The sequence below is a fragment of the Pelobates fuscus genome, chromosome 13 (assembly GCF_036172605.1).
Source record: "Pelobates fuscus isolate aPelFus1 chromosome 13, aPelFus1.pri, whole genome shotgun sequence".
NCBI classification, from domain to species: Eukaryota; Metazoa; Chordata; class Amphibia; order Anura; family Pelobatidae; genus Pelobates; species Pelobates fuscus.
This window is the reverse complement of record NC_086329.1, coordinates 18,770,159-18,795,807: the sequence shown is the minus strand read 5'-3', so window position 1 is coordinate 18,795,807 and position 25,649 is coordinate 18,770,159. Positions and strand designations below refer to the sequence as shown.

At 42.2% G+C, this 25,649-nt stretch overlaps 1 protein-coding gene across 1 annotated transcript; it reads left to right on the top strand.

The window, feature by feature from the left end:
• Positions 1 to 1,477: 1,477 nt before the first annotated feature.
• Positions 1,478 to 25,649, top strand: LOC134582569 (uncharacterized). Its single transcript, XM_063439246.1, has 8 exons — positions 1,478 to 1,597; positions 2,404 to 2,424; positions 11,950 to 12,239; positions 14,368 to 14,407; positions 14,824 to 14,916; positions 23,627 to 23,947; positions 24,232 to 24,315; positions 25,273 to 25,649. The coding sequence occupies exons 1-8, from the start codon at positions 1,558 to 1,560 to the stop codon at positions 25,647 to 25,649; spliced, it is 1,266 nt and encodes a 421-aa protein (XP_063295316.1). The 5' UTR covers positions 1,478 to 1,557.

Below are 25,649 nucleotides of genomic sequence, written 5' to 3'. Positions count from 1 at the left end.
TAGTAGCCCCTTTGTATGTCTCATACTTCCCTACCAGCCCCTTTGTCTCTTACTTGGAACAAGGTGAGCTAATTCAAGGGTTATTTAACCCTCTGGGTGCTGTGGGAGGGGAGGGGGTGCAGAAGGACACATTAGTGTTAGGAATACAGCTTTGTTTTTCTTTGGAATACTGTTGTTTATTTTATTACTTTGAGTAGGCAATTATAGGTGCTACAGGTACAAACAAAACTATTCTATCCGGGTCATCTAAGCATAATTTAGTTTGCAGAGTAAGAGAGTGGTTATGGTGATTAGACTGACCCTTTAAATACATATACATATGTGTCCACATGATAGTCCCGTACATAAGTGTAAAGAAGCGTTCAGCCGTGTAACCATAAAACATCAGGCAAGCTTGGGAGATGTACCTTTTACAAGTGTTGAAATACATGTGTGTTTGTATATATAAATGCAAATAAATCAACTTCAGTATCCCATGTTATGATTCATGTTTAGAGAATTTCTGGATTTGAATGTATTGTCTGTGTTTTAAGCTGTGTGTAAACCAATTCAGTATGACGTTGGTATGTGTAACTGACAATATTTCATGTTTTAAAAGCATGCCATATGTTTACCTGATTGAAATGTGAGCACTTAATCTTTTACAGTTGTATGTGTATGTTAAGGAATAAAAATGAACGTGAAAAAAACATGGATCTTGGAATACTTTGCTTTGTATACTTTCTTACAATTATCTGCTCACTGTATTGGAGCTTTTAAAGCACCAAGTCTTAGTGTTAATTTATCTCATACACTTTAAATTGCCATGAGAGGTTTTTGGATTAACAACTTGCAGTATTTATAGTAACTAGTTTCGCCCCAATATAGGGGCTTCTTCAGTTAGTTCCAACTGAAGAAGCCCCTATAGAGCGAAACGCGTTTTGAAATTTAGAACTAACTACTGGACTTATACTTTATAGAATACTCTTGACCATTTGGTATTTAGGCACTTTTTAATAAATATATATATATATTCTTTTTTTGTGATTTTAGCCATCATTACTCAATAAAGGCCCTTGTGTACTCTCTGTGTTCCACTTATAGGACCACCAACACAGGATCAGAAAGAAAAGGAGTTGGACATCCTGTTATTTGTCCATCTGCGCTGGCTCCGCACTTGTCAGTTCTACTCCTATCACTACTGATTTATATATTGCTTGTTCTGACAATATTGCACGATTTTCTTTTACGTTTGTATCCTTCCAGACTCCTATTATATTTCAGCCTTGCAGCTCCACCTTATGTATCTATATATAGTTTGCTTTATAGAGGTGGTTTGGGGGATTCCACTCATTATCCCATTTGCTCTCACTTGTGCACTCTATCTTTTGATATTGTATACATTTCTTCTCTTGCTCAGCTGTAACTTTACTGTATAATCCTGACTGTCAATTTCATTAAAACAAACAGGAAAAAAAAAATCAAATCCCCAAACAAATGAAACAGAAATAGGAAGTAAGATATAAAGCTCGCCTTTATTTGTAGTTGACTGTTTTGAAGATACGCCTGTCAGTTACAATGTCACTTGTGGATTATCTGTCACGGATTATCTTAATCTGTAAGTAAACAAGCTTTATTTCACTTAATTTGTAACTTTATTATAAAATGTTGATAATTAATGTTCATGTAAAGCACCAGGATATTTTTTTAGAGAAATTATCGAGCTTGCTGCAGTTAGAGAGCTTGGTATGTTTGGGATATGATATACCGTATCTTAAATGAATGTTTAATAGGAATGATTTGCTAAACTGCTATCTTAGAGAGGTCAGGAACATTTTTTTTCGTCTTATTTTGCTAAGGTAGTTTGTAGATTAAATTCTACAGTCTAACGAATATGGTGGTAATGTTTGGCATTAACACTTGCAGGGTTATTAATTAATTAGCAACAGCTTGAGAATATAGATTTACATTTCAGGTTAAAATAGCCAAACCTAAACATATCTAATCTAAAAGCGTTTATAACATCTAACAGAACAATTCAATATGGTAAAGTGTTGTGTGAATTGAAAATTAATTTTACATTTTATAACACCGTAGCTGAATTGTAAATATCCTCCAGGTCATCTACGTTCTCAGTTCAGTTTTGATGGACCTAAAACTTGAAATTCATGACAATTCATTTTAGTGAATAACTGTGCAAGTGTTTGGGATGGTGGGGCAGAGCTAGAATGATAGAAAATACCACTGTGTGCTCCTGGGAGCGGCCATCTTTAACTTGAACCACTAGAATGAGCTAAATTTAAACAAGTGTGAAATAGAAATGTATTATTTTTAGGATTGAAAAAGGTTTCCAAAAATAAATTAATTTATGAATACTGGATCTAATACTCTATCATATATATATATTTTATTTTTATTTTTCAGCAACTTCTCTGGAATTGTCAGGTAACTGTCTATCTTTTTTTATTTTCCTTTAGTCGATGTTTGTTCAAGAATATAGTGTGCGTGCGTGCGTGTGTGTATGTCTATATATATATATATATATATATATATATATATAATGTATATTATCTATCTACTAAGAGGAAATCTCTAGGATATGCCAATCCAAAAAATATCTGGTGCTTAATCCAGAAGAATAATCCAACAGCACTCTAGGATTTGATTTAAAAAAAAAAAACTTTTTATTTTATTATAGATCAATGTTTCAGATTTACATAAAATATTTGACAAAGTTTCAGTGTTAACACACATATTTATTCCACACACAAGAAGAAACCGTGTACTCACCTCCAAGTTCCCAAATGTGTACACAGAAATTGGTGTGGGTTCTAATTGTTGTGTGCATGCATGCGCGTGAGTTCCTAGTCCCTCAAAACTGCCCAGTGAGTGTTACTAGCGTTGTTGGTTACCATAGTAACTGGAACGTGAATACATACGGTTTCTGTAAATAAAAACAAAGTACGACATATTGGTTATAACTGGCGGCTAAAACCCATGAAACAGACACAAATCTGAATGTTTAACAAGGCACAGTATTGTGTATTACAAATAAATTGTACATGAATAATCATCAATGCATAATGGACATTGTGAAATACTTTCGATCTGCCCTATTTTAGAAGCAATTAGTCTTTCCAAATAATGGTATTCTTTACCTTGATCGCTTGGTGAAATATAAAAATAATTAAGAGTATTTTGGGAGCTCTTTCCCTGGGACTGTAAGTTATTTGCAGTATACCACAATGTGGCTATCAAGGTATGAAAGAGTTTATGGTGGTTAATGTATATATGGTATAAGGGCGCCATCTATTGGGCGATCTCAATAATGTCCATCAAACATATATGCCTATATTAAGCCGCTAAAGGACAATGTGTGAAGTCTCTACTACTTCTAATATAGGGACACTATAGGCACTTAGATGCCTATATCTCAACCAAATGGTCTGGTTGCCATGTCCCTTTCATGTAAAACATTGCCATGCTGCAGAAAAAACAATGCTTATATTGCAGTGTTTAATTTCCTCGAGTGGCTGTCATACTGACAACCACTAAAGACGCTTCTGTATCTGATTAGCGCATGCGTGCGGGGCTTGCCACACGTGCGCATTAGGTTCCTAAACGGCCGTGACGTCGGCATAGGAGGCGGGACATCGGCACTGGTATCCGGTAAATGAAAAATGAAATGTAAAATCTTAATTTGCAATGGGAGGGTGCAAGTAAGGGGTGGCAGAGGGAACAATAGTGTTACAGGTTTGCATTCTTAATACAATAGTGTTCCTTTAAATCCACCTCTAGTGGCTGTCATACTGTCATAGTAAAACTCAGTCGCGTGACATGGAAGCCCATAGGAAATCAATGCTTTCTTAAAGGGAAGCTTGGATGTGCACAAGGCTCAGGCCAAACATCAGGTTCCCTCTATGAGGAGCATTTTATTGGACCATTGTGGAGGAGGCCATGCCTCTTCCTTGATGTTGTGGGAGTCAGAGAGGTGAGCAGGAAAAAGGTGAGTAAAATAAATGAATAAATTGTTATTGCTCATGGGGGGGACTTTTAGAGCTACGGACAGGGGCAATTTAGCGTTCCAAATACAGGTTTTAATTCCAAACACTCTAGTGTTCCTTTAATTGAAGGAATGTAATAATGTGACTTTCTTAGAACCAGTCGGAAGCCCCAGAAGAAACAGTCATGGACCAAAAATAGAAAACAGCCCCTCAGTTGGGGAACAGAAACTTTTCTTAATAATAGGATAATAACACGTTGTTTTCTAAACACCACATGCTTTCACATACTTGAATATATTTTTTGTTTTGGGGAAGTCCTAGTTTTCTTACCAGAGTAATTAGTATTATGTTGGTTAATTTTTTGCTACTCTTCTTTAAATTTAGAGAGTTCACTTTAAGCACCATAAACATTATAGTGTGCCATGGTGGGTATGGTGCCAGCATAGACTTAGGGGCTGATGGGAACGGATCCCTCATTTAGTAGGAATTCAGTAAAGAAAGTGTTTTAAGCAAAAAAAAAGTGTTTTAAGGATGTGGAATTCTCTGCCTGAAGAAGTGGTTTTATCAGAGTTCATACAGATGTTCAAACAGCTACTAGATGCATACTTGCAAAAAACTGAATATTCAAGGATATAATATATCAATGTAGGGTAATAACTGCTTGATCCAATGATAAATCTGACTGCCATTCTGGGGTCAAGAAGGAAATTTTTTCCTAGCTTGTTGCAAAATTGGAAGTGTTTCAAACTGGGTTTTTTTGCCATCTTTTGGATCAACAGCAAAAAACAAATGTGAGGAAGGCTGAACTTGATGGACGCAAGTCTATTTTCAGCTATGTAACTATAAAGCCTTCTTAATATGATATAGTTATATATTAAATATTTGCCAATTTAGACAATACCCAGTGTAGTGAATAAGAATACCCTGCAAGTAAAAATGCTATCCCCTTTCTCCCCCCATGGGTGTCAGGATTGCATTCGTGCTGTCCCATGGTAATGGTCAGACCATTTACAGTTTGACACTTATTTGGAGCTCTGTGGGGTGCATACTGCCCTTTCAACTTGCAGTGATACAGTTATGGTGAAATGTATGCTTCTCTAATCTGCATTAGCACTTTCACTTGAGCAACATTGGTTCTTATCTATTGGTTGAGAGTGTCGATATGAGATTTCTGTCACTTTTCACTCTCTCTAGTGGTCATTGTGTTTAGAGTATCACATTAAAGATGGCACACAAAAAAAGTCCTCGGTCTCAAAGATGCAGTGAAGAAAGTGCTATTCTTATTAGATTAAAGGCCAGAAGCCACTAGCACAGCAGAAAAGGTAGACTTGTAGAGCTCAATGTACTTAGAATGTTTCGATTACCAGGCTCCGAGGTGGTAAAAGATCATTGTAAGCACATTGTAATGTAATCCTAAACGGGCCACGGTCAAGTTATCAAGAGGTCAATATGAACATATGACTATCCAGTATCAGAACACCAGAAATGAGCCAGTGCATCGCGTTAGGGAAAAATAGAATACAGTGGAACCTCAGTTGACAAACGCCTCGGTAAACGAAAAATTCGGTTTACGAATGAAAATTCATAAAAAAAAATGCCTCGGTTTACGATTTTTTTTCGCAATACGAAACAAGTGTCCCGGTTTATAGCTCCGCCCCCTGCATACTGAAGTGTGGGTAGCACGTGAGTGTGTAGTGTGGAGGTGTTGGAGAGGTTTTGGAGCCATTTGCAGCAGGTTTTGGAGCCTTTTTGGTGCATCTCAAGAAGTGGAAAGGTAGGGAGCTGAGCTTAGTTGTTTGCATGCCTTTTACTGTGTGTTGATGTGTGATGTTTTAAAACATAAAGTTGGATGTTTGAAATGTTATTGCTTGATTAATCATGTCCCTGTACAGTATGCATGCCTTTAAAGTGCACTTTATAAAGAGTTTTGAACAGATAAAATACTTTGACTTTTTTCTCACCTCCGGAACGAATTAATTGATTTTCAATGCATTCCTATGGGAAACCGTGTTTCGGTTTACGAATTTTTCGCAATACGAAATGTAACGGACCGTTTCGCTCACAAGGGGATAAAAACCGTTTAGGCGATATCCCCCTTCCAGATACACAGGCAGCTACTGTAAGCACCAATCTTCCGAACTGCAGACTACACGAATTCACCAACTCCCAACTGCACATTCATGAATTACCCAATCTCCCGAACTGGAATCATACGAACACTGGAAACAGCCGAACAGGAAAAGCCATAAAACAGCTTACACTCCTGGCAATTGGCATACATTCAAATTCCCCCAAAGAACGAGACGACACATCGCTTTGAGGGTTAAGCAGGAACAACACTGATTTATTCACACAACTGTCTTATAAAGGATTCTCCCATGCAAGGGAGGGATTTACAACAATTACATAATACACCAATCACACAGGAGTTACCTCCCACAATGCCTCCCAATCCCTCCCCTCTGGCCTGGAGATAATTGGGGAAGAAATCCAATTATCTCCTAGGACAGAGGCAAACTCCATTACACACATGACAGACAAAAAGACAGTAAAATACATAAAATTACCTACTGATACATTTAGGACATAAAATATATACATTCTACATATCCCCAGATAGCTTGGATCTGAGCGCACATTATTACCGAATGGCGCTCAGATCATATACATACAGTTCAATCGCCATGGAGCCAAAGTCTTTCACATAGTGGGGCTCCATGGTTTAGCTATCTGGGGTAACATATTCCAAAATACCGAATGAACCGGTGTTTGACCCTAAGGGCACGAATAGGAACCAGGGGGCGGACGGCTCAACGGTGTTCGCGCAAATAAGTGTCCGTTTTTAGTTCCATAGTTTTAGCGCTGAACACCGCTGGCCGTTCGGGACTCGTAAGATGGCCGTCGCCACGTGTTCGACAAACGAACAAAGGCCACCCAGCGTTCGTCAATTAAGCTGCGGTTAACCGCAGCTTCTGTGCGGTCAATTGGCGGCACTCTCCAGCTCCCAGGGGGTCCATCGTTCGCCAGTTCTGGAATCTACCGAACACCCTGGCAGAAAGGCACGAATAAGCCTTTCTGCAGGGAATATAAACGGTTTAACCTGCAGGGCCATAGTCCAAGGGCAGGAGGCTGGCAACCAGGCTTCTCCAGTTCACATTGGCGAGGTTGGTTTCGCCACACGAAACATCCCGGAGAACGCATTAAATTCGTAAACTGAGGTCCCACTGTACTTAAATAAATCAGGGTCATAAAAAAAAAAAATAATAGCAAGATCTATAATGAAGTCCAGCTCGACAGTATCCACTGTGACACAAAAATAGTGATTGGTGCTCAGTCTGTTTCCCTATTGGGCAGCAAAGATAAAATAAAAAAGACCTGCTGTGGCTGTCTCTCTACGTATACACATTTCCCCTTGTAGTCATTCTCCCTGATGCAAACTGCTTTTGGCAATCAAGAGGGAAAGGTGATGGGAGGTCTGCGGCTGGTCCATGATAGCATTTAGAGCAGGCTTTCTTTATGTGATCTGATAGCAGAGACAGCTTACCTACCCTGCTCCCTCTCACTCCCACGAGTTATCTTGACAGACAGTGCTGGGAGGAAGTGATTGGGCATCACATCATTCCAGTGCTCTGCCTAAATAGACACCTCTCTCACCCACTAACACCAGGGACAATCTGCAGGCCTCTCATCTTCTTTTCATCTTCACCACCAACAACAGAATCAGTCGAAGAGAGAAGAACACCTAAATCTGTAAGTTTGTGTCTGTGTGAATTTATCATTGTGTTTTAGGTATGAATTTTGAATGTATGTTTGCCTATGTAAATGTGTATGCACATGTGTGCCTGTATGTATTAATACATGTATAGGTGAATGACTGGTACGTTATGTATGTATCTATGTATGTTTGTGATTGTCTTATTGTTTCTATATGTGTTTATGTATGTGAGTCAGCGGCCAGTTATGTGCATGTTTGGTATGTGTGTGCGAGTATGGCTGGTGTGGTATGAGTGTAGTTGATTAGTTTGTGAGAGACGGTAAGTAAGGTGTGCAGGCCACTACTGGAAAGTCTGCCTTCATCATACTAACTACTAGCAAAATTTGTCAAGCCCTGAACTCAACTGAACCAATAATGGGGAAAGTGTTGTTGAAAAGTATTGTAACTGTGAGCTTGTGATTGTACCTGCATTGCTAACAGCTCACCGTCATCCATTAACATTTCAATAATTATCAAAAGATATATGTTAACGAGAAAGAGAAAATGGTTCAATCAGGGTAACACGTTAATTATTGGAGATTTTAATTACCCGGACATAAATTGGGATAGAGGGACTAGTACTTCAGCAAAGGGAATCCAGTTTTTGAATGTGTTAAATGACACCTTTATGTCACAACTGGCACAAGCACCAACTAGAAAGGACGCTTGTCTGGATCTCGTTATAACAAACAATGTTAATCTTTTAACCAACATTCAAGTAGGGGAGCATTTGGGAAATAGTGATCACAATATGGTCACTTTTGAAATAAACTCAAAAAAGCAAAAGCATGTGGGGTATATTAAAACGTATAATTTTTAAAAAGCCAATTTTAATAAGATTAGGGCAGCTCTACTGTCATGCCTTAATTATAATATCCTCTTACTTCCTGGTTCCACGGAGCTTAGCCACACCTCTTTATGACACGGTCTCCCTATTTAATCTGACCGCACCAGCTGATCGACGCTGGATTATTGAACTACGTTCCGTACTCACGAACCGGCTGCAACATCGTTGTGAAAGCCCTCTATTACCGGACCGGACTGGAAGACTTCAAGTTCCCTTCACCTTTCCTCATCCACGACTAAAGCTGAACTCTCTCCATTCAGGATAAACCGCCTCTGAGGAGATCTCGGGAACCAGTGTTCTATGTGCCGGAAGCTAAGTAAAACCTCTGTGATAAGCGTTGCATCTCAAAGCTGTTATTTCCTGTCTCCAAAGTCCTTCGTTAAAACAAACCCGTTACAGCTAACTTCAACTCATACTTTGTCTCAGTTAGCTGCATCTGTCCTACTTCAGTTAAAGTCTATGGAACAGCTATTGTAACTTCTTATCACCTAATTAATTAATACTACTAAAGGACTCTTTCTGATTCAGTCACCGTTTACTACTTAAAGCTACAGTGCATATAATTGTGGACTTCAGTTATCGTTTACTACTTAAAGCTACAGTGCATATAATTGTGGACTTCAGTTATCGTTTACTACTTAAAGCTACAGTGCATATAATTGTGGACTTCAGTTATCGTTTACTACTTAAAGCTACAGTGCATATAATTATGGACTTCAGTTATCGTTTACTACTTAAAGCTACAGTACCTGTAAATTGGAATTAAAGTCAATACCTTTTACTTTTTATAATAAATATTCAAACTATAAGAAATCTGCAGTTGTGTTCCTTCATAACAAATGTTTAGACGTGACATCTACAACATATCGACTGGCATAAACTCCTTAGTGATAAAAACACTGAGGATAAATGGAAACTATTCAAACAAATATTAGAAAGGTACATTTCACAGTATGTGCCATTGGGTAATAAATATAAAAGAAAACAAATTAAAACCAATGTAGCTTAGTAGAGAAGTAAAACAAGAGATTAAAAATAAGAAAAGGGCTTTTAAAGCATTTAAATCGGACAAATCAGAGGCATCCTATATAAGATATAAGGAAGCCAATAATACTTGCAAAAAGGCAATTAATGTGGCTAAACTAGAAAATGAGAAATTGATAGCCAAAGAATGCAAAACCAACCCCAACATTTTTTTCAAGTACATTAATTCTAAAAAAAACAAAAAATTAAAGTGTAGGTACACTGAAAACAGAGATGGGTCTGTTAGTCAATGAAGACCAGGAAAAGGCAGAAATTTTAAATAACTTTTTTTCTTCAGTATTTATTAATGAGGATCCTATGGCAAGAGATATGCAGATGATTGATGCAACAAACTTGCAGATAACTTGTGATTGGATAACTTGAGATAAGGTGCTACAGCTATTAAAGAAAATTAATGTAAATAAAGCTCCGGGGCCTGACGCTATCCACCCACGAGTACTTAAGGAGCTAAGTGGGGAAATAAGTGAACCCCTGTATTTAATTTTTCAAGATTCTTTTGTTTCAGGTATTGTACCGGAGGATTGGAGGAAGGCAGATGTTGTTCCTATATTTAAAAAGGGTTCAAAATCCTTGCCTGGAAATTATAGACCTGTGAGCTGTGACTGGGAAATTATTTGAACGGCTATTAAGGGATAATATTCAGGAATTCATTGGGAAGAATTGTGTTATTAGCAATAATCAGCATGGTTTTATGAAACATAGGTCATGTCAAACTAACCTAATTACATTCTACGAAGAAGTAAGTAGAAATATAGATCAGGGTGTTGCAGTGGATGTGATCTACTTGGATTTTGCCAAGGCATTTGATACGGTTCCTCACAATAGTTTAGTCTTCAAACTAAAATAAATTGGTCTAGATGAATATTCTTGTTCTTGGGTAGAACACTGGCTTAAGGATAGAGTACAACGAGTTGTCATAAATGGTAAATTTTCAAGCTGGACAAAAGTGGTAAGTGGTGTCCCTCAGGGTTCTGTTTTGGGACCGCTTCTATTTAACATATTTATAAATGATCTTGAAATGGGCATTGAAAGCCATGTATCAGTGTTTGCAGATGACACAAAACTTTGTAAAGTAATAAAATGTGAGCAGGATATTGCCTTGCTGCAGAGGGATTTGGATAGATTGGGGGACAGGGCACTAAAATGGCAGATGAAATTTAACGTAGAAAAATGCAAAGTTATGCACTTCGGGGTTAAGAATGCACAAGCAATTTACACCCTAAATGGTAGTGAACTAGGGATAACCACACACGAGAAGGATTTGGGAATTGTTATAGACAATAAATTAGGTAGCAATATGCAATGTCAATCTGCCGTTGCTAAGGCCAGTAAGGTTTTGTCATGTATTAATAGGGGCATAAATTCTTGAGATGAAAATATAATTTTGCCTCTTTATAAATCGCTAGTAAGACCACACCTTGAATATGCTGTGAAATTTTGGGCACCTGTTCTAAAGAAAGATATCATGGCACTAGAAAAAGTGCAGAGACGAGCTACAAAATTGATAAAAGGAATGGAGCATTTTAGTTATAAAGAAAGGTTAAAAAATGTAAATCTCTTTAGTTTTGAAAAACGGCACCTGAGAGGGTATATGATAACATGATACAAATATATTTGGGGCCAGTACAAACCATTATCTGGAAATCTATTCATTAACAGGGCTATACATAGGACACTAGGTAACACATTTAGGCTTGAAGAAAGGAGATTTCATCTAAGGCAAAGAAAAGTTTTTTTTTACAGTAAGAGCAATAAGGATATGGAATTCTTTGCCTGAAGAGGTGGTTTTGTCAGAGTCTATACAGATGTTTAAACTGCAATTGAATAAATACTTGCAAAAACATAACATACAGGGATATAATTTCTAATTAGTGGGGTAATAGCTGCTTGATCCAAGGAGACATCTGACTGCTATTTTGGGGTCAAGAAGGAATTTTTTCCTAGTTTGTTGCAAAATTGGAAGCGCTTCAGACTGGGTTTTTTGCCTTCTTTTGGATCAACAGCAAAAGCATATGTGAAGAAGGCTGAACTTGATGGACGCAAGTCTCTTTTCAGCTATGTAACTATGTAACTATGGTTCATTGTCAATGTTGTGAGCTAGAAAACATATTGTTTCAGATTTAGCTGATACATAGATGTACTACATGTGCTTAAAGGAACACAAGGAACACCATAACAACTTTATTTAAATAAAGGACCCTGTGCTACTGAAATGCTCAACTCATGTGAATGTGGAGCTATTTCAGTGTTCTTATTAGAACAATTGATCAACCTCTAGTAATACAAACATATCTTTATTTATTATCTTTACCCTGTTTTAGGTGTCTTTGGAATCACAGTCTGTAGAAACAGATATGTGAGTGGCGAAGTGGGGAGAAATGTTACTCTGCACTTGGATCAAACTAGAATCACATTTGCCACTTGGGACGTTTGTATTGGAGATGGAGAGAGACATTTGATAGCTCATACTTACCCTGGAAAACCTATGGAGATTATAGATCCCAGGTATACTGGAAGACTTAACAACATACCAGATGGATCCCTGGTTATCAGTAAACTAACCAAGGAGGATCAAACAGTCTACTCCACAGGACTGTTCGTCAGGGAAGGGTTTTTTTTTTGTCAATCTTTCTTTTATTGAGGCAGGAGTCAGATGGGGTACAGAATAAAGAAAAGGGGATGCACAGTTTTCGTACAGAGTGGGTTCGCTTTAGCACAGTAGTACATCTCCTTCGAATGACAGCCTCATTTTATATTTTATGTTAAGCAAATTTTTCAATAGGTTAATAGCACGCATAAAGTAACAGTTATACAGGTAGTGTGAACTAAACAATTGCATCATCAAGAGTTAACTGAAGTAAATAAATGCAAAACAAATGAAAAACCTTTTGCGCTTGTCGTTGATAGACTAGTTATGAAAAATGATTGAATCTAAATATGCAGGCACATTCCAGCTTAACAGTGTCGTTAGCAGGATATTTTTGAAATTCTGTGTTTTTGTGTGCCTGTGGAGGGTTAACAATCATATGTACTCGTGCCATGTCACAACAGTCGGCACCCGCTATATAACAGTAAATATCATTGCTGTATGACCGGTCATAGAGATACAATGCCTGATTTTTGTTTTACGTGGCTCCTGAAAAATACAATGCGCATTCAATAAAAATGTAGAACTATGTCAAGAACTATTAAGATTACGTTTTTGTTTTTTTTTTTTAAAAAGTTTTAAAGATGCGTAACAATGAATTATGGCTATGCTGAGTTCTGAAAAAATTACAAAACCGGATTAACTTCAGGCTGGTTATAAAAGTGATAGATAACAGTGCATGTTATTCGTTTGTTCAAGCTTACGTATCTATCCATGATTTGCTGTGTCTGGCTAAACATGCTGTGCAGCTTGATTCTGGTAGTTACAACCTGACTATGCTATACATTTCAACGACATTGTTAATAGATTTAGACATAAAAGAGACATGAAATAAAATAAAATTTAGCATTGATATACCAGTATATGAATAAAAATAAAAATAAAAGGTTGGAGGGACATAGTCCACAAGGGCCGCTTAGATGTAGAATCATGTCGGCAGTCCAGGCCGCCGTGCGGCAACGAGAGTTAGTGGGTGTCAGCCTACACCCGTGGTCGGTTCTGGCAGATCGCATATCGATAAGTCCCTCGAGTCCAGTAAGATCAGGTGAGTCGTCGTGGTGCTGAGGTTGCCCTGTACTCTCAGGCCATGTGGATGGTTGGCTGTGCAGGTGTCTTGGTCGGTGTGCCCCCTTCCGGCTTGCCTCCTGAGCGTTGTGCTGCGGTCCTGGTTCTCGGTGAGTGTCGGGCGCCGCTTAGACCCCAGTCTGGTGCCTGGGGCTTGTCTCCGCTGGGTAGAGCCCTGCCATGTTAGGTGTGGGGGTCCGCCCTTGCCCCGGAACCTCGTGGGGGCTGGTGCTCGTGAGCCATGAGCCTGGAGTCCTGTGTGGCCCAGGGTCGCCCCTTTTGGGGTGGTACGGAGGTATGTAGTCGGTCGCTTGCGTAGTCGCTTCATTGCTCTCCGCCAGTATGGCTGGCACCTCTGGGATATACCCAGTGTTGCTCCCGGTCCGGGAGGGGCCTTGGCGCGTGGTTTTAGAGTAACCCCCTTCCCCCTACTGCTGACGGCTCTGACCTGCGCGGGTGGGGTCCGGTTCGGTGTCTCAGGCTGTAGGTATGCCTCCAACTTGGCCCAGAAGTGGTCAAAGATTAATGCTATAGAGTCCTTTGTGTGGTCTATAGTTCCTGTTGTAGTAAGCTGTTTCCAGCGCTTGTCCGACACTCTCGTGTCAGAGTGAACCGCCATCTTGGTGACCCCTTGCTCCGTTCCATGTTGGGGGTCTATGGTGTCCGTCGCTTGATGCGGTGCACGGGGTACCCCGTCCGGCGGAGACCGTGATAACCCCCATCGGTCCTCGGGGGGGGGGTGAGTGCATAACTCTCGTTCCGTGCGGGAAGCGTTTGGCGGGAAGGTGGCCATCCTACCCCCATGCCTCCGATAGGCCTCATGTGGCTGCTGCGGTACCCGGCTGAGTTGGGTGTCGTGATTGATGTCGGCATGTCCGTATTGGTTTCACCCGTTCAGATATCGCACTTGTGAAAATTTCCAGCAGGTAGTTTTTCATTAATCGTCGAATTTGGACCCTGCAGCACAGGAGCTCATGCAGTGTGCGGCCGTTCAGGTTGCCGGTTGGCTCCGCCCCCCAGGGAAGGGGTTTATCAATGTGACCAGCGTTATAATCTCACTGTTAACAGTAAGTTCTCTGCACTAATGTTGAATTATAAAACCATTTTCATATAAGCAAACATTGTTGTTTTTTTTTGCTTTTTATGTAATTCTATGTAAACTCTATGCAAACTACGTGAAAATCTTCATTATACAAAATATATATGCAACAAATTAAACATTAGCTTAACATTCCTATTTAAAAAATTAATAATAATTCACTAAAAAAAATATTAGAATATTTACAAAATTTTAATGCAAATAATTTTATACAGGTTTGCAGCCTGGATGAATTGCCTTAGTTTTTGTTTTGTTTTTTGTTACGTCCAGGGTTATGCATTTATTTTCCCTTTGTATTTGTTGCGGTATTTAATGTAATGTTTTCATCGAGAATGAATTGTTTGCTATTGTGACTGTACATGTTATCATATTTCTTTCTTGCAGATCAAAGTGAAAATGATGACAAGGTCAAACCTGATACAAGACGGAAGACATTATATGCCAACCTGCCATGTATCTCTAAAGCTAAAGCATTTGGTAATGGTGTATACTTTGTTAAATATCTGGAATTAGGTGCGTTTTCATACATTTACTAGACATTACACTTTCAAATTTTGATATTTTATAGTATACAATTTTATTTAAAGTAATACTAAACATTCATAATTTCATACCTATCAGCAGTCTCAGAATTGGCAGGACAGTCCCAATCTACAGCCTTGGTGTAGTCACTGGTGTATATCGCTTCTTTGCTAAGATATAAGCAAACGTTAAAGGATCACTATAGGGTCAGGAACACAATCATCAGAAGTGGTAGCCTGATCCAAACACAGTACTTCCCCATAGGATTGGCTGAGACTGACAAAGAGGCAGATCAGGGGCACAGTCAGCACAATTTAAGCACAGCCCTGGCCAATCAGCATCTCCTCATAGAGATGAATTGAATCAATTAATCTCTATAGGGAAAGTTCAGTGTCTGCATGCAGAGGGAGGAGATACTGAATGTTTGGATGCATTTTAGGCAGCCATGACCCAGGAAGGATCTCTAACAGCCATCTGAGGAGTGACCAGTGAAGTTATCACTAGGCTGTAATGTAAACACTGCATTTTCTCTGAAAAGACCGTATTTACAGCAAAAATCCTGAAGGTAATGATTCTACTCACCAGAACAAATTCAATAAGCTGTAGTTGTTCTGACTATAGTGTCCCTTTAACATAAGAAATTTACGCTGAACCTGAAACTATGCCTACCAACTTTTCAGATGACCAAAAAGGGACACTCATTTTAGGGAGCATGTTTGGAGGTGCAGTCAGGGACAGAGATCTTCCAGAACACTTTAAATGACTTGATGCTGTACTGTACTATTGCATGGGCACAGCTCTCTTAAAGAGGCACTATATAGTCACTAAACCAACATTAGCTTAATTAAGTAGTTTTGGTGTTAAGATCATGCCCCTTCAGTCTCCCTGCTCACTTCTCTGCCATTTAAGAGTCAAATCACTTTGTTTATGCAGCGCTAGCCACACCTCCCTGCATGTGACTCGCAAAGACTTCCTGTAAAGAGTCATCTAATGTTTACACTTTATTGTAAATTCTGTCCGGGAGACAGCCATTAGAGGCTGGCTTAACCCCCAAATGTAAACATAGCAGTTTCTCTGAAACTGCTATGTTTGCATCTGAAGGATTAAAACCTGAGGGACCTGGCACCCAGACCACTTCATTGAGCTGAAGTGGTCGGGGTGACTATAGTGTCCCTTTCAGCTAAAGTTGTTTTAATGACTATAGTGTCCCTTTAACGTTGAGTTTGAAAAGCCATATATGAGAATTAATATAAGCTCCAAATGTATGATAAATCTGTATGACAGGCTGTTTGCAAATGCAGATAAACAGTAACACAATTGACCTATCTATTTTCCAACCATTGCAGCATCAAAGACCTGCAGCTTCATTAACTTACCCATAGTTTCTTGAAACTAATCACCACCTCTTTAATTAAAAGTATAAATGCTGCTAGCGTCTGAAGCGGACGGTCGCATGGCCGTGTAGCTCCTGACCAAGAAGCGAAATAAACCTTAATACCCGCATCTAAACTCACGCCAAACCTCGCACGGGGAGACCCTGAGACCCCACAAACACGATGGGCAGGAAAGCTAAAAAGGCGAAACCTGACAAGCCCCGCCAGGGCATGGATATCGGGGAATTATGGCGGCAAGCTCACGATGCTGCAGGAGCCAAAATGGCATCTCTGCACGGCGGCTGCTCCGATTTCACAGACAGGTCGTCGGACGAAGATGAGGGAGACCTTATGCTGTCTATGCCGACCCCGACACCATCACGGACACAGCCACTCACGAAACCCCATACCCCAGTGACCATGGAAGCAATTGGGGCCCTCATGGCTGATCACCATAAAAAAATAGCGGACGATGTGGCCCTGCTTAGAGGGGACATTAAAGCGGCACTGTCATGCCGAATTCCGTTTTTTTTTTAACCCCCCTCCCGCCTCAACTACATCCAATCGACCCCCTAGTCATCCCCAAATGCCCCTATGTCCCCCACATTACCTATTTTTTATTCTTTATTTTCTGCCCGATCTTTATTCAGGGCGCCGCCATCTTTGTGTGGGTAGGTGAAGTCCCTATGGGACACGTCATCTACCCACACTACACAGACTGTGAGATTCCCGCACATGCCCAGTGAAACACCTGGACATGCGAACGGGAATTTCACCTATTCATTCATTCATCAGACAGACGAATGAATGAATAGAAAAAATCAGACGAACAAACTAACACTGTGTATCAGTGTTAGTTTGTTCGTTCAGTTTATTACAAGAAGGGAGCTACCGGCGTGCAGCTCCCTCCTTGTAATATGTAACTATAGAAGCGGCAGGGAGCAGAGCTCCCCACCACTTCATAAGCCCCCCAGGTCCCCCCCTCACTCTATGGGGGTCAATATGACCCCCATAATAGCACAAGGGAGATTAAAATCTCCCCAATGCCCCTACTCGCTATATCGCGAGTAGGGGCATGTCCACTAAACAGTGAGCAGCCTGTGGCTGCTCACTGTAAAAAAAAAAAAAAAAAAAAAAAAAAGGGTAATAAGGGGGGGACGGGGGGCCTACTGTCCTCCCCCGCCGGCCCCCACCCCTGGACGGCGGGTGGGGGCCATAATGGGAATGAGGGGGGACCTACTGTCCTCCCCTCAGGCCCCCACCCCTGGGCGGCGGGTGGGGGCCATAATAGTAATAAGGGGGGGGACCTACTGTCCTCCAGCCCCCGGCCCCCACCCCTGGGCGGCGGGTGGGGGCCCTAATGGAAAAAAGGGGGGGGGGGGACCTACTGTCCTCCCCCCCGGCCCCCACCCCTGGGCGGCGGGTGGGGGCCATAATAGTAATAAGGGGGGGGACCTACTGTCCTCCAGCCCCCGGCCCCCACCCCTGGGCGGCGGGTGGGGGCCCTAATGGAAAAAAGGGGGGGGGACCTACTGTCCTCCCCCCGGCCCCCACCCCTGGGCGGCGGGTGGGGGCCATAATAGTAATAAGGGGGGGGGGGATCTACTGTCCTTACCCCCCCCCCCGGCCCCCACCCCTGGGCGGCGGGTGGGGGCCATAACGATAATGGGGGGGGACCTACTGTCCTCCCCCCGCCCCCACCCCTGGGCGGCGGGTGGGGGCACTAAGTAAATTCCCCCCCCCCCCCCATCAAGGTGACTAGGGGTGCCCAAGCCCCTAGTCACCCACCCCCCACCCAAATAAAAAATGCCCCTACCTACCCCCCTCACCCTAAAAAATAGTGAGGGGGGAATAAAATTGCTAACCTGTAAAGTAAAATTAAACTTACCATTCGACGTCTTCTTTTTTCTAAAATCTTCATTTTTCAGCCCCAAAAAAGGCCAAGTAAAAAACCATCATAGCCGTCGAACTAAAAATAAAATAAAAAACCCGAGCGCAAAAAAAAAACCCGACGAAAAAGAAAAAACCCGAGCGCACAAAAAAATAATCCATCTTCACCCATGGAGGGCTCCGCGCAGACTGAGCTCCGCAGGGCGGGGCAAGGCTTATAAAGCCTTGCCCCGCCCTGCAATTAGCCTAAGAACACTCTGATTGGTGGGTTTAAGCCAATCAGAGTGCTCTTTGTCATTTTACAAGCGTGGGAAAGTTATTTGGAATTTTCCCACGCTTGTAAAATGTCACAGAGCACTGTGATTGGATGGCTTGAAATCCATCCAATCACAGTGCTCTGTGTCATTTTACAAGCGTGGGAAAGTTCTTTGGAATTTTCCCACGCTTGTAAAATGACACAGAGCACTGTGATTGGATGGATTTCAAGCCATCCAATCACAGTGCTCTGTGTCATTTTACAAGCGTGGGAAAGTTCTTTGGAATTTTCCCACGCTTGTAAAATGACACAGAGCACTGTGATTGGATGGATTTCAAGCCATCCAATCACAGTGCTCTGTGTCATTTTACAAGCGTGGGAAAGTTCTTTGGAATTTTCCCACGCTTGTAAAATGACACAGAGCACTGTGATTGGATGGATTTCAAGCCATCCAATCACAGTGCTCTGTGTCATTTTACAAGCGTGGGAAAGTTCTTTGGAATTTTCCCACGCTTGTAAAATGACACAGAGCACTGTGATTGGATGGCTTTCAAGCCATCCAATCACAGTGCTCTGTGTCATTTTACAAGCGTGGGAAAATTCCAAAGAACTTTCCCACGCTTGTAAAATGACAGAGCACTCTGATTGGCTTAAACCCACCAATCAGAGTGTTCTTAGGCTAATTGCAGGGCGGGGCAAGGCTTTATAAGCCTTGCCCCGCCCTGCGGAGCTCAGTCTGCGCGGAGCCCTCCATGGGTGAAGATGGATTATTTTTTTGTGCGCTCGGGTTTTTTCTTTTCGTCGGGTTTTTTTTTTTGCGCTCGGGTTTTTTATTTTATTTTTAGTTCGACGGCTATGATGGTTTTTTATTTGGCCTTTTTTGGGGCTGAAAAATGAAGATTTTAGAAAAAAGAAGACGTCGAATGGTAAGTTTAATTTTACTTTACAGGTTAGCAATTTTATTCCCCCCTCACTATTTTTTATGGTGAGGGGGGTAGGTAGGGGCATTTTTTATTTGGGTGGGGGGTGGGTGACTAGGGGCTTGGGCACCCCTAGTCACCTTGATGGGGGGGGGGGGGGGGGAATTTACTTAGTGCCCCCACCCGCCGCCCAGGGGTGGGGGCGGGGGGAGGACAGTAGGTCCCCCCCCCATTATCGTTATGGCCCCCACCCGCCGCCCAGGGGTGGGGGCCGGGGGGGGGGGAGGACAGTAGATCCCCCCCCCCTTATTACTATTATGGCCCCCACCCGCCGCCCAGGGGTGGGGGCCGGGGGGGAGGACAGTAGGTCCCCCCCCCCTTTTTTCCATTAGGGCCCCCACCCGCCGCCCAGGGGTGGGGGCCGGGGGCTGGAGGACAGTAGGTCCCCCCCCTTATTACTATTATGGCCCCCACCCGCCGCCCAGGGGTGGGGGCCGGGGGGGGAGGACAGTAGGTCCCCCCCCCCCTATTACTATTATGGCCCCCACCCGCCGCCCAGGGGTGGGGGCCGGGGGGTGGAGGACAGTAGGTCCCCCCCCCCTTATTACTATTATGGCCCCCACCCGCCGCCCAGGGGTGGGGGCCGGGGGGGTGGACAGTAGGTCCCCCCCCCCCTTTATTACTATTATGGCCCCCACCCGCCGGCCAGGGGTGGGGGCCGGGGGGGGAGGACAGTAGGTCCCCCCCCCCCCCTACTACTATTATGGCCCCCACCCGCCGCCCAGGGGTGGGGGCCGGGGGGGAGGACAGTAGGTCCCCCCCCCTTATTACTATTATGGCCCCCACCCGCCGCCCAGGGGTGGGGGCCGGGGGGGAGGACAGTAGGTCCACCCCCCCTTTATTACTATTATGGCCCCCACCCGCCGGCCAGGGGTGGGGGCCGGGGGGGGGGACAGTAGGTCCCCCCCCCTACTACTATTATGGCCCCCACCCGCCGCCCAGGGGTGGGGGCCGGGGGGGAGGACAGTAGGTCCCCCCCCCTCATTATCTTTATGGCCCCCACCCACCGCTCAGGGGTGGGGGCGGGGGGGGGGGGACAATAGGTCTCCCTCCCTTATTTTACTTTACGGCCCCCACCCGTCATTTAGGGGTGGGGGGCAATATTTTTTTTATTTTTTTTCTACAGTGAGCAGCCACAGGCTGCTCACTGCTTACTAGACATGCCCCTACTCGCGGTATAGCGAGTAGGGGCATATTATTTACTAATACCAAGTCATTTTTACTTGGTGTTAGTAAATTTGGCTGAAAGACCAATTTAGGTCTTTCAGCCTTTTAGTAGATAGCTCCCTGATACCGTGGGAATTAGGGAGTTATCTACTAAGCGGCTGCAAGATGCAGCCACAGCAATGAATAGCATCGGAGTTTCATTCATTTGAATGAAATTCCGATCCGAACAAAGTACCGAATTGCATCCTAACACCAATGGAGAAACTCTTCTCATTCTGTTAGGATGCAATTCGGCAGTTTTGCCGGCGTTCTGTCTAAGTGACAGGACGTTCGGCAATACTGACAGGAAGCATTGTGGGAACTGGGAGGAAAGCTAGGGATCATGGGAAAATTGCTCTGACCAGCGGAAATGAAGCACACTTTGCTCCTCCGCTGGTCAGAGCTGGTCAAGCGGAGGAATCCCATAAGACAAAGAGTCCCTACTTTGTCTTATGGTTTTAAAGAAAACTAAAGAAGACAGGAAGAAAAGAATAACAGATCCTGAGAGAGGGGGAGAAGAGGAAGAGATTGAGGAAAGGTAAGTTCGGCATGACAGTGCCGCTTTAAGGGCATCACCAACAGGCTGGACGCAGTGGAAGCCACCTCCACTGACCACGCGAAACAGATTGCAGACCTCCAGGCGGCGATCCGAGACCTACAACAAAAGAACCGGCAACACAAGCAACAAATTGCCGCCCATGAAGATAAAAACCGACGAAACAATTTAAAGCTACGTGGGGTTGCAGACACCGTCCCAGAGGCTGAACTGCCACATTTTGTCAGGAGACTACTCACAGCGTTATTAACGCCCAAGGCAGCAAAAGCAACCACCCTGGAAAGAATATTCCGCGTACCGCGTCCAGCAACTGCCCCACCAAATGCAACAGGGGACCTGATTCTCCAATTCCAGTCGTTCAGGGACAAAAAAGCGGTCCTGGATGTCGTTAAAGGTCAGTCTACATACCCCTTTGAGGGAATGACTATCTCATTCTACGCGGACTTAACGGGCAGTACACTGGCGTGGAGGAGACATATGAGTCCATATACAGCTCTCCTGGGCCTCCAACAAATCCGGTACCGGTGGGGACCGGGGCGCACCCTTACGGTAGAAGCTGGGGGCAACAGGCATGCAATCCACGACATACAAGAGGCCACTGAGAAGCTGGGTTTACTTGGCCTCCCCTTGAATGCACTGGCTCAGCCGACGCGACCAACGAGCCAATTGCACCCACCAGGAAAATACTCGGCTGAAGCCCCAGAGTTTGTACCCCGGGGACCACCCGCAGACCCCTATGCCACGGTCACAACCTGAAGCTAGACATACCCTGTAGGTCTAAAGTACCGTACTGCACAACACCGTACAAACCTCCCGATGACCTGAGGACCCAGGCATGCATGTAACGTTAAGTTTCCTCACGCTTATGCATGATATGGAACTAATCTACGTTTTGAGAACTTCTTATATTTTTATACATTTCAGTCTCCGTTGTTCCTTGTAATTTTTAGATACGTATTTTGATATTTTTTGTTATCTCTTACATTTTTGTTACCACCGCGGGCCTATGCTCACACAGCCAGACAGCTAGCTCTGTCTGATGACAACACCCAGCCGGCTTCATTGAGAGTCTATGCACTAGCTCTACAAACACTTACTATACATAATTGGCATTTTACTATCAATACGTAACCCTCACACACTACATGCAGGCTCTGCTTATCAGACCTAGATTATGACACAGGGCACATTCATAGGTATGTAAACTTTTCATATTCTTCTAAGTTTGATGTGCCTTTTTCTTTATATCTGTTATAGATGTATCCTTGTGTTATGGTTGTGTCAGCTGACACCAACCAGTCGGCCCTATTGCAAGTCTATGCACTAGATATCTTCGCATTTATTACATATACCTGGCATCTTGCTATCAATATATAGCCCTCACACACTACATGCAGGCCCTACATATAAGACCTAGATCAGGACACAAGGCACATTCAAAAGTATGTGTACTGTTTATATTGTGATATATTTTATGCCTTTTTTCTTTGTATTTGTTATGGATACGTTTTTTATATTTTATGCTCCCTTTTTCAGTTTGGTTGCCATCGTGAGCCTATGCTCACACATCCAGACAGCTAACCATGTCTGATGGCACCCATTAGTCGGCTCCATGGAGAGCCTATACACGAGCTCTGTAAGCACTTAATACACGTAACTGACGTCTGGCTATCAATACGCAGCCCTCGAACACTTCGTGCAGGCTCTGCTTATTAGCCTTAGTTCATGAAATAGGGCGTACTCATTAGCTTACTCTTATTGTCACCTGATCCGCCCTAAGTATAATGTGCGCTGCTTCCAACACTCTAATGGTGACTCTCAAAAAATAGCATATATAGAGCAGGTTGACACCTATGTCGTGGTTACTTTCGTTGCGAACCACCGCATGATCACGTGCCCTTTTGTTCACTACCATGTTTGTTTTTGTTTTTGTTTTTTTACACTATTCTTTTATGCAACTACAATCGGTGATACTAATTGAATACCTGTATCCAACTTGTATTCTACAACCTAATATAATCACCACTAATCATATACCGCAGGTACTCAGGCTTGAGTGCCATATTACCTCTGAACCCACTTAGCAGTCATATAGGCATGCTAAACTTCAGCTACTACAATCTCCACACTCCAATAATCGTACTGTTTATTCGAAAGGTTGCTTAGTTTTACTCTTAAATGTTTAGCGACTGATGCTGTTCCATTGCGTAAATAACAAAAAATGTGCAAGAAATTTGAATGCCATGTCATTGTCATAAAATGTATGCTATAATTTGCTTTTTCCCGCTGTCGTGGCGTGGCAAACGTATTCTGTACACCAACTGCACAATAAAATAAAGAATTTTTAAAAAAGTATAAATGCTTATATTTCTTATAATTATTATTTGCAATTGTTCCGTTTTAGAGAATTTGAAGTCAAGGCCATGTAGAAGCAGACATGTGACGGGTGTGGAGGGGAAAAGTGTAACTCTGCCATTGGATCAGTCTGGGATCACACACGCCACATGGGAACTATGTACTGGAGAGAGAAATATTATAGCGACCACATTCTCTGAGAAAACTCTGAATATTCAAGATCGCCGGTATAACGGAAGACTCTCTAGTACACCGGATGGATCTTTGGTTATTTCTAAACTTACCCAGGAAGACCAAAACGTCTACAACACAGACATGTTCGTCAATCAGGTATATCGCTGTGAACAGCGATATAACCTCACCGTAATCAGTAATACTTATTTTACATTATTATAATATTGTGTTGTAGATAAAGTTATTGACAGTACCTTTATTACATGCAGAAAATTCCACAAAAAACTGGATGCCTTGAGCTAGATTTCTGTTTGTAGTGACTAGTTTGTTTGTTTGTTGTTGCTAATAGTATAATACAGAATATACAGTGTACGTAATATTTAGTGTTTGGCATTGTTCTTTCTGTCACAGTGAGAATTTTATTCACATTTTCCTATGTTGTACATGATCCCAGGTAACCGCTTTTCTTTTGTTTTGCAGATCAAAGTATCCGTGACATGATATCCAAACCCGGTACAGAACAGACAGTATATGCTGATATACCATGTCCCGCTAAAACATTTGGTAATGATCTATACTTTCTAAAATAACAAAATCATAAATCCCATAGACACAACTGAAAACAATATCCGTATTCACTAAACTAAAAAGGCTTGTGCTTGCCCAGATTGCTGGCCTTTGAAAGACTTCTCAATGAGCTGTATTACATGAGCCTATGATTTGTGAAAAGGGGGGGAGGATATGCAGCAGCTGCAGATACTAGATCTGCAGCTATTACAAGCCAAGATTTCATATATCCAAAGAAAACATGCAAAAGAAATTACATTGTTTTATTTTGGCTATATCTACTATTTTTTATTTTTTGTAGTATTCTTTTAATGGCCACATGATTATCAATTTCCTTATCGACAGTAATTCTCTCTATTTTTCTCCTCCTTCCTAATTAGCTATGACATATCCCGTACTATTAAATGAGGGGAGAAGCAATCTACATTTGATACCAAGGTGGTTAGCTCCCTGTCATATTGTATTTGTGCAGAGATTATTTAATTCAATGCCATGCAAACATTATGGACAAGATTGTAGCTTCCTTCTTACATGTGACACGAATGTGTTGACTGTGATGGTTGTAGCTAGGTAACAGTTGACCGTGTCTTCCCCTGCCTAGCAATTTCCCCAAATACCTTGAATTTTTGTGCAAAATAGTGTGACAAATGTCAGCTGCACAACTATCCTCAAATAGAAGCTGGAATTACGAATTTGGCAAGAAAACTTCTAAGTCTTTTCACATCTCCGTATGGTAGACCGTCTGAAGCATGTCAGCTATCACTATTTCCCCGTAAACAAACACAGCCTCACTGCCAAGAAAAATCTATCCTTAATTTTACATTTTTATGCTTTTGCTAAAAAAAAAATGCAACTAGAGAAATTAGATCAACTTTTCAGTCAAACACTGAAAGTATTTTTTTTTATTTTTTATAAATGTATCGATGTAATTATTTGTATTTTTTTTTTTATAAGTCGATTTAAACGCTGAGCCTTGTAGAAGCAGACAAGTGACAGGAGTAGAGGGAGAAAATGTTACTTTGGAGCTGGATCTGACGGGAATCACGTTTGTGACTTGGGAAGTTTGTGTTGGAGAAAGAAACTTTTTTGCCAATACTTACCCTGGGAAACCTGTAGAGGTTCTAGATCCGGTTTATAATGGAAGACTTTCTAGTACACAAGATGGATCCTTGGTCATTGCTAAACTGACAATGAAAGACCAAATAATCTACAATGCAGATCTGTTTGTCAAGAAACAGGTATACCGATGTGATCAGCGATATAATCTCACCGTGACCAGTAAGTTATTAACCAACACTAATTTTATTTTATGGTCAAAATCTATAGAGTAG